The sequence below is a fragment of the Haliaeetus leucocephalus genome, unplaced genomic scaffold, assembly GCF_000737465.1.
Source record: "Haliaeetus leucocephalus isolate CR32 unplaced genomic scaffold, Haliaeetus_leucocephalus-4.0 Scaffold773, whole genome shotgun sequence".
Taxonomy (NCBI): domain Eukaryota; kingdom Metazoa; phylum Chordata; class Aves; order Accipitriformes; family Accipitridae; genus Haliaeetus; species Haliaeetus leucocephalus.
In genome coordinates this window covers 4,383,927-4,397,811 of record NW_010973209.1, presented here as the reverse complement: position 1 = coordinate 4,397,811, position 13,885 = coordinate 4,383,927, and the positions used below count along the sequence as shown (strand labels likewise).

General features: G+C 54.8%; 1 protein-coding gene across 1 annotated transcript in view; it reads left to right on the top strand.

The window, feature by feature from the left end:
• The first annotated feature begins 2,867 nt into the window (after positions 1 to 2,867).
• The window catches only part of SORL1 (sortilin-related receptor, L(DLR class) A repeats containing), a 38,027-nt gene continuing 27,009 nt past the window's right edge, over positions 2,868 to 13,885 (top strand). Inside the window, exons 1-13 of the mRNA XM_010581428.1 lie at positions 2,868 to 2,981; positions 3,299 to 3,424; positions 4,281 to 4,442; positions 5,773 to 5,840; positions 6,190 to 6,370; positions 7,633 to 7,734; positions 8,133 to 8,302; positions 8,476 to 8,668; positions 8,859 to 8,976; positions 9,516 to 9,589; positions 11,383 to 11,471; positions 11,583 to 11,761; positions 13,181 to 13,367. Of these exons, the coding sequence (XP_010579730.1) occupies positions 2,892 to 2,981; positions 3,299 to 3,424; positions 4,281 to 4,442; positions 5,773 to 5,840; positions 6,190 to 6,370; positions 7,633 to 7,734; positions 8,133 to 8,302; positions 8,476 to 8,668; positions 8,859 to 8,976; positions 9,516 to 9,589; positions 11,383 to 11,471; positions 11,583 to 11,761; positions 13,181 to 13,367 (1,739 nt within the window). The 5' untranslated portion in view covers positions 2,868 to 2,891. The remainder of the gene's footprint in view (positions 2,982 to 3,298; positions 3,425 to 4,280; positions 4,443 to 5,772; positions 5,841 to 6,189; positions 6,371 to 7,632; positions 7,735 to 8,132; positions 8,303 to 8,475; positions 8,669 to 8,858; positions 8,977 to 9,515; positions 9,590 to 11,382; positions 11,472 to 11,582; positions 11,762 to 13,180; positions 13,368 to 13,885) is intronic.

The following is a 13,885-nucleotide window of genomic DNA, read 5'->3' as shown; positions in this document are numbered from 1 at the left end:
GGCTCCTGCCGAAGGAGACTCGTCCCAGCAAGAGGGGCAGGGTTACTCATGTCAGAGATAACAACAGCCTTATTGCAAAACTATTTCACAAAAAACATCCTGGTCAATGGGACATCAGGTGCTTTACGCCCAGGGCACAGTGCGGTGCTGCAGGGTCCCATTTGAGCTGTTCGGGTCCCCACAAAGCTCCAAAGGGCCATAGCAGGGCTGCTCAGCCACCAGCTGTGGTCTCCCGTGCCGGCAGAGACAAACGTGCGAGGCTTCTAAACCTGAGACGCTGCTGCACGAGCCCTTCCCGGGGGACTTACAGCGTAAGGCATCCTTCCAGTGGCTTCTCTTTCTTTACATGCCTTAGCAAGACACACTTGAGCGGTCTTTCACTACTCCTAAACTTTCTGCTGAGCACGGCCCCTAGGCACTTGGTGCTGCTCTTCCTCCCTCCTACCAGGGAACCAAACCTTGCTCATGCCAAGTTTGGCCTTTATAGCAGCACTGCCCTAATTAGGCTGCCAAAGGTCATGTGGCTCCTAATGAGTAATGAGGCTCAGCTGGCTCCTCCGAGCCCAAACACGGTGCCCCTGGTCTTGGGGTCTCACTACACTTCCCAGGTCTCCCTGCTCTGAAGAGGAATCTCTCTGGGCCTCCTTGTCTCTTTTAGCTCAGGCAGAAAAAAGCAATAGAAGTTTATTGCTGAGGTTAAAGCAAGGTGCAGTAGGAGCCTCCTGTGGTTTTTCTGGTTTTGCAACTGTCCTAGTGTCGGATTTCTTGCGGAAAAAAACCCTCAAAGCTCTACCGAAATTGCCACGGAGGTAGTAACAAGCCCCTCTTGGCTGAAGGGAGCTGGACAGGTCTGGCACATCCAGACTTCGGCTTTCCTTGGGGGAGCAGACAAATCTCTCTCAAGGCGCTTTCCCGGGGAAGGGAAGCCGGGCACGGTTGCTCGCTTCTGTCTCTGAATGTGCAGCTACAGGCTCCCCCTCGCTATACCCCTTCCCTCCAAGTAACAGCAAAACTCCAGGCAGGCTAATAAACCTAGCCCTTTGCCTGAAGCCAGCGACCTCAGCCTGGGCACAGCTGAAAACCCAGAAAAGCTGCACCCAAAATAACTGATATAGATGTAAGAGATTTAGATAGGGTCATTCCACTTTTAAAGGAGGGGAGGGGGATTGGGGCTGGGAGCGCAGAGCTGCTCTGGATTTCAGACCCGAGGCTGTATGTCGGCCGTCTCAGTGGGCATCAGCAATTCCTTCTTCTCCGCCCTGTTTCCCTGCATCCTCAAACAGCCTCGCTTCTTTTTTTTCCAGCGGGTGTGCAAGACTACCACCAGCTTGCTTTGTAGCTGCTGCTGCTGCCTGACCTAAATCTCCGCCGTGTTTGCTATCTGGGTGCTACGGCATGGTTTGCCTGGTGGGGGGGGTCTCCGGCCGAGCAGGGGGCAGCTGGGGGCACCAGCCCTGGGGGCTGCTCACTGCCTCCCTGCCAGGTTTTGATTCCCCTCCCCACCTTGTGTGAGCCTATTGCATAAGAGGGATTTGAGGGCTTCTGGCTTCACTCGCCCCCCCCCCTCCTTCCAGAATAAAGACGTCGTTTTTCCAAGCGTTTTATTTACCAGTTGCTGGCAGAGGTTAAACCGTCCCCTTACCCCGGGCGATGCTCCTCGCTGATCCCGGGGTCAGTGGGAGCCGCAGGGTATCAGGCCTAGGAAGGGCTTAGCCCTGTATTTTTCCAGCTTCCCCGAGTGTGGGGGCTCGGGCACGCATGCCCGGTGCTGCAGTAAAGGGGGTGCCCACGTGTGGCCGAGCTACGGCTGCTGCCAAGCTACTTCACCCGGCTTCCCCGGCAAGGCTGACCGTCCCCGCTCGCTGGCAGCGGTCGCTACAGGCACCCAGTTTGCCCTGAGTCTCCTGTGCCTCGAGCCCCCGCCGCGGCGATGCTGCGATAGCTTCCCCATAGAAACCGGCCCTTCGCCACTGGTGCAGTTACAGCACTGCCAGATACAACGCATGCACGAGGAATAATGGGATCGTGTACGACTGCGTTTGTGCTAGAAACCAGCGCGTCCTTTAGGGTACAGAAGTCACCATAGAAAGGTGACTCTGTTTCCCTGCAGCCCTGCGCCTAGTCAGCCCGGATTTGAAATCACTTCTTGGTCCTTGGTTTTTGTTTTCGTTCTCATCATCCCCCGAATCCTATTTCTCTGAGGAAGAATAAAGGGAAGACTAACCCCTTCAGGCACGTGCTTTTTGCCAACATGTTCATGAGAGATGCTGCCTTACATGGGGCCACGCTCCAGCACCAGCTCCCCCCCGCAGGGAAGCCTTCTCTTTAACCGTTTGGTGGCTTGCAGTGAGCAGTGGCCTCGATATAAGCGACAGCAGCCCTGGCTCGGTGGCAATGTCCACATCATCCCCGTCGCATTGGCAGAGGTTTCCAAACCCCATCATGCTGAGCGGCCACTAGTTTGCTTGGCTGTGCTTTAAAGGCGGGGGGGGCTTTAAATGAGACCGCAGGGGCAGGTGGGAGTGGGATGAAGGCACAGCAACCTTGGGAAATGGCGGTGGAAAGATAAAGCCCTTGGTGCATGCCAGACAGCTGTAGGCCATCCCGTTGCATTCTAGCACTCCAGGCTGGAGCTGAGCTCGCCCCAAGCGTGGCCCTGAGCACATCCGAGGTCTGAAGGGCTGGACACACAGTGCCCCTCTGCTGTTTGCCTTCTGGGCTGTTTAACTTCTGCCCCTGGTTTGAATGAGTTTCCCCCAAATCTGTGTATTTCCCAGGAGGGGTGGTGCGAGCAGGTGTTTGCTCTCCGACTGTCCCTGCGGGCGAGGCTGTGGCTCAGGGTGCCCTTTTCCTTGGCGTTGCAGGTCAGCCTCAACGATTCCCACAATCAGATGGTCGTTCACTGGGCGGGAGAGAAGAGCAACGTGATCGTGGCCTTGGCCAGAGACAGCCTGTCTTTGCTGGGTCCCAAAAACAGCGATGTAAGTAATGCAACCTGGCGCTGTCCCGGGGCACCTTCTCTGCTTCTGTGCCAGGGGAGGTGTCAGCGGCTGCTGAGCTACAGCCTGCCTTTCTCTCACGTGCTGGGAAGGTGAAAGAAAGGCCCATGAGTTTGAGTTCAGAGGCATAAAAAGAACCATTTGGTATCCTCTGTGTTGCCCCCCAGGTCTGAGCCCTGAAAGACTGGCTCGGGCAATCTCTAAGGCTTCCCGCCTTGTAGTTTTCTGAGTTTTTACCAAATCTGTCAGAAAGGAACCCAGAGCTTTAAGCTCCTCACGCTGGGGCTTCTTCTTTGCAGGTTTACGTGTCTTATGACTACGGGAAGAGTTTTAAGAAAATTTCAGAAAAGTTCAGCTTCGGCGGGGAGAACAGCAGCGAGGTGGCCATCGCCCAGTTCTACCACAGCCCGGCCGACAACAAGAGGGTGAGGAGGATGGGGCAGCCGGCCCCAGCCGGGTTCCTCCGTAGGGCAGCGCCGCTTTATCGCCGCCGACGGCGCGAACACGAGGCCCTTGGTGCTGGGGCAGTTATGCCACGGTGCCCGTAGCGATATAGCTGCTCCTTGCTGTGGGAGGAGTAACTGTAAAGGTATTGTGGTGGCAGAGCGACCGCATCTGTAGCGGCTCATCCCGATAGAGCGACGAGCTGCGTGCCCGTCACTAGCATCGTTACAGAGCTACAGACACAAATATTTATTTAGGCTTTATCTACATCAAGGTCACCTTTCTCCTGGCTGAAGCTCTCCTAGGGTGAGGTGAGATGTCCTTGCCCTGCAGCAGCTGAAGCTGGCACTTGCCATCCCTGTAGGTATTCTCTTCTCCACAGCCAGGCTGCGGGAACCGGGCATGCAACTGCCCCGACCCACATCCGTGGGTCATGCTGAAAACTTGCCTTTGCATAGGCCAAGTGCTCACATGGGCCTTTCCGCTGTGGCACCGGGGAGGGACGGGCCTCTTCCACAGATGGGGACCGAAGGCTGTTTTTGCATGGTCCTCTCGCTTGCTGGGAGAGCCCCTCAGGCCGTCCTGGGGGTCCCTGGGGCAGAGGTGGGACATGCCGGGCTGCCCTACCTCCTGTACGGCTCTGCAATGCTCAGGAGCATCAGAGTGTGGCGGGAGAGGGGGTGGCTGGGGCAGGCAAATTCCTCCTCTCCGGAGTTTGCCCTCCCAGAGGCTCCCCCGGGACGTGTGCCTGTGTTACCGATAGCCTGAGCTCTGCTCTGACCTCCTGGAGGCTGACCGCCTGCTTTCCTTCTTCCTTGTCGGTCCCTCTCTTCCCAGTATATCTTCGTGGACGCCTTCGTCCCATACCTCTGGATCACCACCGACTTCTGCAACAATATTCAAGGCTTCTCGATTCCCTTCCGAGCAGCGGACCTCCTCCTGCATGGCAGGAACCCCAACCTCCTCTTGGGCTTCGACAGGTCTCACCCCAAAAAACAGGTGAGCGCTTCTGCTTAGACGGGAGGGCCAACGTCCAGCCTCTGCCCTGCTACGGCAATCCCCCGGCCCATTATGTGCCCCACAGCCCTTACGGGGTGCCGAGAGCCACCCTGCCTCATGCCAGCGCTGCGTGGGTTCGTGCTTTGACCGTCCAGGCTGTCTGATCTGGGATTGCTGCATGCAGAGCTCCCCCAGATCGGCTGGGACACCCCTTCCCTCCAGGTCAGCCTGGTTTCTGACATCTGGAGCGGTGAGGGTATAGGACCTGCAGGATGGCTGGCTTAAACATTTCCTCTCCCTTTTCCTTCATTTATGCCGGTCCTTCACCCACACCGCTCCTGACTGTATTGATCTCCCCAGCTATTGTGGTCGTAACTAGCCGCGGAGCGCTTGCAGCTGAGGCAGGACTGACCTCTGCAGTATTTCATGTGGGCGTGTGGTTTGGCTTTGGGTCTTGCATAACGAATTGCTTCTTGAAACCAAACACTTTTTTTTTTTTTTTCCCCCCTCCTGGACCTATTGGGTAAAGATTCTAAATAATTACAGCACCTTCAGATAGACACAGGCAGCATAAACGATGCTGTTTTCAGTCCGGTCCTGCTGGGCGCTGCTGATGCCTTCCCCAGGGGACGGAGCTCGCTGGGAGCTGTACCTTCCCTGGGCAGGCTGCTCAACTGACTGTCGAGGCTGGAGTCTGGCTGGCCATATCCACGTACCTGCAAAAAAGAGGCAAAAATTGCAGCTTGGCTGCCACCCTAGCGCTTGGAAAAAAACAGGCAGGTTTTGGGGACGCTTGCCCTTTGACAGACAGGATCTGCAGAGGGGCTGATGTGCCTGCAGGCTGGCTTGTTTATGGCTGCTGCTTTTGTTGCACCATCAAAGATACTATCTCTCCTCTTGACCTTTGCCATGCCAGCGCCTGCAGATCTGCAACAACAGCCTGTGGCTGTGCTTGGGGTTGTAACAGCCTCCGAGGGGCAGACTGCTCTGCCCGATTATTTACCCTTGCTATCGCACTCCACAAGTTCATTATAACAAATTATTTTTATTTCTGAGTTAGTGTAAAACCAGGTGGATCAACAGACATGGGAAATCCTTCTGGTAGGAGACTAAAGGGCAGTTTTTTCCTCTTTGGATTATTCTCCTGCAGCTAGAAAGATCGCTGTTGCTCCAGGCAGCTGCCACGTAAAGAGAAGTCATCAAAGTAGTTCACGGTTTTGCGACGGACGCCCGTCCGTCCTGCCTTTGCTGCCTGAGGTTGGGTCTCTTAAAGGATTGGGTCTGTTTGGTTGCCCAGTCCCGCTGGCATCGCTCGCCTTTGTCGTTGCAGCTCTGGAAATCGGATGATTTTGGCCAGACCTGGATAATGATTCAGGAACACGTGAAGTCTTTTTCTTGGTATGTATCGCACCTGTGCATTAGGCGCAGCTCCCGCCTTCTCTCGCTCCTCACCTCTCGCCTTGTTTGCTGCCCTGTGCGAACCGAGGACCCGGGTACCAAAGTGTGCTCCGGCCCCGGCCCCCTGCTCCCCTCACCCAGCAGAGACCCTGCGCTGGGGGGATGCGGCACGGCGGGGCGACAAGAGACAGCCACCGACACGGGCACCCGGGGTGCTCCGCATTCCCCCCGATTCTTGCCTGCCCACCCCATCTCTTGAAAGGTCTCCTGCGCCTTGGTACCTGCTGCCTTCTGCATTGCTCGGTGAGTGCAGGGATAACGCCGCCGCCACCTTTTTTGTTCTTCCTAGGGGAGTTGAGCCCTATGATAAGCCAAATACGGTGTACGTTGAGCGGCACGAGCCTTCTGGGGCTTCGACTGTCATTCGCAGCACCGATTTCTTTCAAAGCCGAGAAAATAAAGAGATAATCCTGGAAGATGTTGAAGACTTCCAGCTCAGGGACAAATACATGTTTGCAACAAAGTCGGTGGTAAGTATCACGCGAGTGATTTGCTGCTGACGGTGACGGTCGATGCTTTGGTACAGTACCACCACGGCCACAGCGGGCAGCAGCTCTGCTTTCAGCTGGGACCCGTGTCTAAACGCTAGCGAGAGCGTTCGCTAGGGACGACGCTACTCGCTGCTGTACCTCGTCGCAGCTTGTCGCGGACGTGTCGCTCAGGCTGCCTGCGGCTGCCTGCCTTCCCCGCTTGACCTCGTGCTGCCGTGGACAAAGCAACACCTCCCGGTGCTGCTCTCCCGGCGGGGCTCGGAGCGGCAGCATCTCCGTACGCCGGCTTTCAGCAGGCTGGGCAGAAATAGGTCAGGCTGCGAAGAGCTGGGACCCGGGAAAAACCACAGGGTGCCTGGGAAGGCCAGCAAGGCGGGGGATGGCGGGGTGGGGGGCGGCAGGGGAAGGGGGATGTGGCTTAGCAGCTCGGAGGTTAGGAGGCCGCTTGTCAGAGAGGATTACCATCAAACGTGGACTAGGTCCAAGTAGCCTAACGTGCTCCAGCCTGGAAAGAAAGCTAGATTTCCAGTTTGCTTTCCTAAGAAAAGAGGATGCTGGTGAGCGAAAGCGGTCTTTTGGTCCCTCTGCAGCCAAGGCCCCCCTATGCTTTTTGCAGCTGTTGGCCAGTTTCAGACAAGTCTGGAATTGGGCGCTTGCATCAAACCTCGGCCGCAGCAGCAGCGGCGCTGGAGAGAGGACAGGCTGGGTGGCAGAGGCGTCCAGTACTCTGACTTGTTCTCCTTTCCGTGGGAGGCATGGTTGCTTAGCGATACAGAGCCTGGGAAAATCAGGCCGCTTATTTTTGGAGCCTAAATCTGGGTTTAGGTTCTTACCATTGGCATCCCATGCAAAATAGGTTGCCCCCAGCTTTTTACTTTTTTGGCTTCTCGCTGGTGCCTTTCATTTTGCACAAATTGTTAAAAATAGGAAGGAAAGGACAGACTGCTCTGCAGAAAGACGAGGAATTAAATCCAGCCTCCTTACCTCCACTCGACTATCCAGAAAGGGTGGGTTTTCTCCTTGCTGAGCACTGGCTGCAGCAACGTAAACCAGGAGCGGGGAATGCTGCTCCCCACCATCAGTCCCAGGCAGCTGCCACGCTTTGCCCGCACTCAGGGAGGGTAATGTCCCAGGCATGTGGTTTGTGGGTTTGCCCCAGTCTGCCTTTTGGCCACCGCTGGAGACCAGGGTGATTTTGGGGGCAAGAGCTACTCCTAACGTGTCCCTCTGCTCTGCCGCAGCATTTGCTAGGCAGCTCGCAGCCGCCTTCGGTCCAGCTCTGGGTTTCCTTCAACCGCAAGCCAATGCGCGTGGCACAGTTCGTAACCAAGCATCCAATTAAGGTAAGTGGTGCTTTCTGAGAAGACCTCCTCTCTCCCTCCTTCGCCAAGGACATTGGCCAAGCAGCGGGGCACGCTCCCGGCTGTGAGGCGCCCGTGGCCTCGGTGGGGTCCAGGCAGAGAGACATTCGGCACCGGTGGGGCTTGGCACTCAGTGCTGCTTCTGGGGGACTCTGTCAGTGGGTTGTGCAGGGCGGAGGGCAGAGGATAGTGATCGTTGAAGGAGAAACACAAAAAGCAGAGGGAAGATACTTACTTGCCAAGTGGAAAAAATACAAATGGGTGGAGGGAAGAATTAACTTTCACCTAGCTAAGAGGAAATGCTAAACTGTCCCATACATAAACCCTGCTTGTATGCCCACACGTATGAAGTCTGCTCGCCTGTCGTTTACATCCCAAAGGAATATTATGTTGCCGATGCCTCGGAGGACCAGGTGTTTGTGTGTGTCAGCCACGATAACAACCGTACCAACCTCTACATCTCAGAGGCAGAAGGCCTGAAGTTCTCGCTGTCTTTAGAAAACGTGCTCTACTACAGCCCGGGAGGAGCTGGAAGTGACACCTTGGTCAGGTAACGCGGGACACACCTAATCGGCTGCGGTAAATGAGAACACCGGCCAAAATCTGTAGCTTTTGGCTGCGTTTGATCAAAGCATTGCCCTGAGCCCGGGGCTTGACAGTCGCCCACTCCCCAGACCCAGGGAGGCTGTGATTCGCTGATCCGACCTTTGCGCTTCCTCGCAGGTATTTTGCCAACGAGCCCTTTGCGGACTTCCATCGCGTCGAAGGCGTGCGGGGCGTCTACATCGCCACTCTGATCAACGGCTCCTTCAGCGAGGAGAACATGCGCTCCGTCATCACCTTTGACAAGGGGGGCACCTGGGAGCTGCTGCAGCCCCCGGCGCAGACGCGCTACGGGGAGCAGATAGACTGCGAGGTAGCGTGGGGTGGGAAGGGGCAGAGGGGCGAGCGCGGGAGAAGTCCCCCGCAAAAGAGTTTGAAACAGCAATCCCGCGGCGAGGGCGTCCCTCCTCGCCTTTTCAAGCGGAGAGGGACGTGCTAGGTGGGACGAGGGCACGGGCGAGCGCGGGATGGAGAATTAATACCGCCGTGTTTTGCTTTTCCAGTTTTCTCAGGGCTGCTCTCTCCACCTGGCCCAACGCCTGAGCCAGCTGCTTAACTTCCAGCTGCGTAGGATGCCCATTCTCTCCAAGGAGTCGGCGCCGGGACTGATCATTGCCACTGGTACTGCTTTCCTTCCCGCAGCTGCACAGGGGCTTGGGGCGCGTTGTTGTCAGGACGTGAAGAACTTGGCAGCATCTAGTTTGCATATGCGGGTTACAAAAATATAATTAAACTGTATGTTTTGCGGTCCCTTCTCTGCTGCAGTCCCCGTACAGTAATTACAGCTCGTATATTTTACTGCAGCGCGGTGACATGAGAAAACTTGCCCGCTTTACTCTGATCTTCTTTCCTGCTGCTATCCATGTGGAGGGTTTCTTGAACATACAGAAATTCCTGTTTGTCTCACTCTTGTACTGGAGAAAACATTTGCACCTTTTGTTTGATCATGTTTCTAGCCATAGGTTTTTCCCCAGCTGCTTTTAAACTTGCAATAGTCTTTAAAATATTTGGTTTTGAAGGGATTAGTTTATAGCGTGAAGAATCAGCTCCTCAATAGTTGTCATTTTGCTCACAGATAAAATTAGATTAGAGGTGTCTGGCTTCGTTTTAAGCAATTGCTTTGCATTCCTCAAGAAGAACAATTTCTTCTGTTCTCCTAGGCTCCATTGGCAAGAACATGGCCAGGAAAACCAACGTCTATGTCTCAAGCAGTGCTGGAGCAAGGTGGAGAGAGGTAAGGCTGCTTTTTTGCTTGCCAGCTCAGCCAATGCGGTGGTGCAGCAGGTAGGATGTTGGCAGCAATGTAGATAAGTAACGTGCAGCCTTTGAGCGTTAAAGGTGACTGACCTCCATGTACGCATCCAAGAGCTGTAGCTGGAAGGTGCTGAAAGTCCCTTGAGACCAAGGCAAAAAGGTCTTTAGGGGAAGGACCACCCATGGGTTGGCGTGGAGATGAATCTCATGGTGAAGGCGGTGGGTTCAGATGCAGGAGAGCTCCCTCTCTGTTTCTTTTCTTCAGCTGGTGGGACTTGTCCCTGGCATGGGGCGTCTGGCCCCTTTTAGACAGGACTGACGGGCAGGACTCTGTATGCACGAGTGTCTGGAGAGGCTCCAGCATCTTCCAGAAAAATGGGATGTTGACCTCAGTTTATGGGGAGTGTGATGCTGTTTACTAAGTGGGTGTTCTGGTCTGTGGCAGTATTTGTGGTCTGCCTGTGCATTCTGCTGCGAGTGTAATATGGTATTTCAACATCTGCAAGCTATTTAATCCCGTGAATTAAACGACCTCTTTTTCCTCCTGTAAGTGCTGCGCGGTCTGGGTTAATGTCTGGGCAGCTGCGGCGGCGGTGGGGACACGCCACAGGTCTGGCTGCTGCCAAAGCCGCCCGTGGTTCAGAGACTGGCCCTGGCTGAGAGCGGGCACCTCCGAAATTCAGCCGGGGAGCAGCCGCGGGGACCTGCCGTTTCTTCCTGCGGGAGCCTCGCAGCAAGGCAGGAGTGCTCACAGCCAGGGAAGAGTATCCGAAAGCCAAGACTTTTGGATGCCAACCTCCCCAGCTCGCAGGCAGGTTTGCGCTGAAGTGCAATCAAAACATGCTGAGGAAGCGTTGACCCACGGTTAACGACGCCCAGCTCCTGACTTATTCGGGCCCTTTGTATTGCGAGTGGAGGTGCGGAATGACCCAGCACTGTAGTTCCTCAGCTGAGAAGCAGTAACACAACTCCTTCCTCTTGGCTTTGGCAAGCAGCAGGCTGGAAGGCTCATTGCTCTCCCGATCACTGGTATGATCTCACAGCACAGAAAAGAAAGAAACAATACATTCAGTGCCCTGCATAAGAACGTCCCCGAGTGCGTTAGCGCGTCCTGTGAGCGGAGTCAGGCACGTACGTGCTTCCTATTTTCATCCTGAGCTGCACCGGGCTCCCCAGATAGAAAAGCAAAGGTAATTTTGTGTTGGTTGTCACTAAATAGAGCTGGAGGTGAGTGTGAAATACCAGTTTCTTTCCACGGGATGGATGTATGAACTGTCTCTGGGGCTTGTTTCTGCATGCCGTGGCCCCACTTCTCTTTGAGCATTCAAAAAACCTTACGGCCTGAGAACCAATACTTATCTGCAGTCCTAGGAAGGCGGTGAGTCCCTGCTGAGTGTCAGGAAAGCCCCGCAGATGTGACAAAGAGCTGCAGACTGAGAGGGGGAGCGATGGACTCTGGTTTCACGGAATGGCAGTTTTTCCATCGATTCTTTCCCTGCACACGGCGCGGGAGGAGCAGAGTCCGCAGCGCAGTGCTGCTCTTAAACACAGCCATACATTTAGGGAAATTGGGCTGGCTGCTCTTGTCTACAGATGTTGGCCCATAAACACTCTAATCTCTAGTGCCTCCAGATACTTGGCTCAGCCAGCCCAGGCGACCCGAAACATTAGCTCGGGTCAGGCAGCATTTCTGACAAAGCGTGCTTTCCAGCCAAACTTTTCCCTTAACTCAGCATGGCTCCGATTCACCCCTTGGCACCGTTTCTCTTCCAGGCACTGTCTGGACCTCACTATTACACCTGGGGCGACCATGGTGGCATTCTTGTGGCCGTCGCGCAAGGCACCGAGACCGACCAACTCAAGTAAGTGGCAGGCAGGGAGATTGCTTCTGGCGCTTGGGCTGGGGCCAGGAGAGAGTCCCCTGCGGCGGGCAGGACCTGCCCCTGGCAGCTCTCCCAATCCTTTTTCTCCAGGTACAGCACAAACGAAGGGGAAACGTGGAAAACGTTCACTTTCTCGGAGAAGCCAGTGTTTGTGTATGGCCTGCTTACCGAGCCCGGGGAGAAAAGCACCATATTCACCATCTTCGGCTCGTACAAAGAGAACGGCCACAGCTGGCTGATACTGCAGATCAACACCACTGACGTGCTGGGTAAGGGGACAGATGACAGAGCCCTCGCTGACGCTGGTTGTGCAGGTGGGAGAGCCACCCTGTCTCCGCACCGCGGCTTTGCAGGTTATGCACGCTAATAAGCCCTCGCTTGAAACCAGCCGGTCCCCACGCTGCACGGCCTGCCCCGAGCACCCCTGGGGGTGCAATTGAGATCTTGCTGTACCCTCTCTGGGGGGATGAGAGCGAGGAGGGGGCACGGGAGAGGATTTCGGAAGCCCAAAGCGACCTAGAGACCTGAGGCTACGAACCAAACTATTTAGTTATCTAAGACTCTTAGATTCCCAGTGATGAGCACGGGAGGTTGGGTGCCTAAATACGAATGGGGTGCAGAAACACCTTTGTTGCTCTTGCCCTCTGTCCTATTTTCCAAAAGAGACCTCGGAGAGATGCCCTCATTCCCATTAGCAGCAGACCGACCCCGCTGCCCTGGCCATCCTGCAGGAGCTGGGGGAGAGAGGGCATCTCCTGGAGGGGCTGCGGTATCGCCGTTTGCATTTGGGTGCCCTGTCCCTCGCGTCTCATGTCCACATGGACCCAGCTGCTGAAGGCACTCGTGTCCCCTGCGCTCTCCCCGTATCCCCTCCTTCCTCACTGAGGAATTTGTTGAAAAGGAAAGGGGAAAAAAAAAAAAATCCTTCTGAAGGCTTGTGCCTATGAATGTTTTATAACCCATTTCAGCTTTGATTGCAAGGCAGCATTTTAATCAAAGAGCAGTTAAACCCAGCAGAGGAATTTGCTTGACTAAAATTTATAACTGATTCCCTTGACGTTTTGTTAGAAACAGATCTGTTTGGTAACCAGAACGACTTCATTTAAATGAGGCATCACAAATTCACTGTCACCGCGACGAAGCTGCTTGTTGCCTCCTGTCACCGAGTGCCGCTGCACGCTCTGAGCTGAAATGCTTTCTGCTTTGCCTTTACTTTCGGGCCAGGGCTAGAGCTTCGCAGTGGAAACCGCTTGTTTTGTGCCAGAGGAGGGCGGCGAGAGGGAAGGGGCCGTGGGCATTATCGTGGTGCGTGGCTGGGTGCCAGCATGCCTGCCCTCACTCCGAGCATCCTGGCTCTCAATGCCATGATGCCGCTAGCCGTGGCGAGAAGCCGAGGTTCATGCAGCCTCCTCCGAGGCAGGGCTGGCTGTTTGGAGCTTGGGCTGGCTGCTCAGAGCCTGCAACCCCTCCCCGGGAGGCCTTTTGCAAGGCTCTCTGCGTCCCCCCAGTCCCCGAAGCGCAGTGCGGCACTGGCGCAGGACACGGTACCACGCTTTGCGCATCCTTGCCGGGCACGCATCAACAGCAGTGACCAAGGGACATCTGCAGCTCTCTTGCTTTTAAACCCTTGGTCTGGGGTGCCGCAAGGACTGTGCCTTTCTTTACCCCAGCCTTGTTGCTTCTCTTAGGGGTCCCTTGCACAGAGAACGACTACAAACTGTGGTCACCCTCTGACGAGCGAGGCAATGAATGCTTACTGGGGCATAAAACCGTTTTCAAAAGGAGGACTCCTCATGCGACCTGTTTCAATGGGGAAGATTTTGACAGGCCTGTCATGGTCTCCAACTGCTCTTGTACAAGGGAAGACTTTGAATGGTAAATACCAATTAATTTCTTTTAGTCTGGATTGTAAGTCTGAGATAAGTATCTGTGACCAATCGCTCAAAGTGAACAAACATCCAATATACTTAGCTCTGTGTATCGCTGCTTGATTTTATAGGAGAGAGGAAAATAAATAGACTGAAAACATCCTTTCATTAATAATGGGGCATGAGACTTAATTAATGTCTTTAGAGCCTTTCGGGAGCCTCTGAAAGGTTCCATAGAAGAGGAAAGTATTGTTAATCCATCACCTTCTTTCAAATGATGGCAGACAATTTCCCATCACATATGGAGATCCTCCACTAAAAAGCTTAGTGACCTTTTTAGCCACAGGGATGCAACTGGCCCTGCTCTATCATTTTATCTGCAGTTTGCACATTACTGACACCGCACAGCTCTCAGGATTAGGAAACACACTCTTGCAATCTGTTGCAAAGGTTTGGGCTTGGAAAGTGAACTGCTTTTCAGGGACTGGACTTTCAGCAGAGCTCACGGCCAGACTGCCCGAGTGC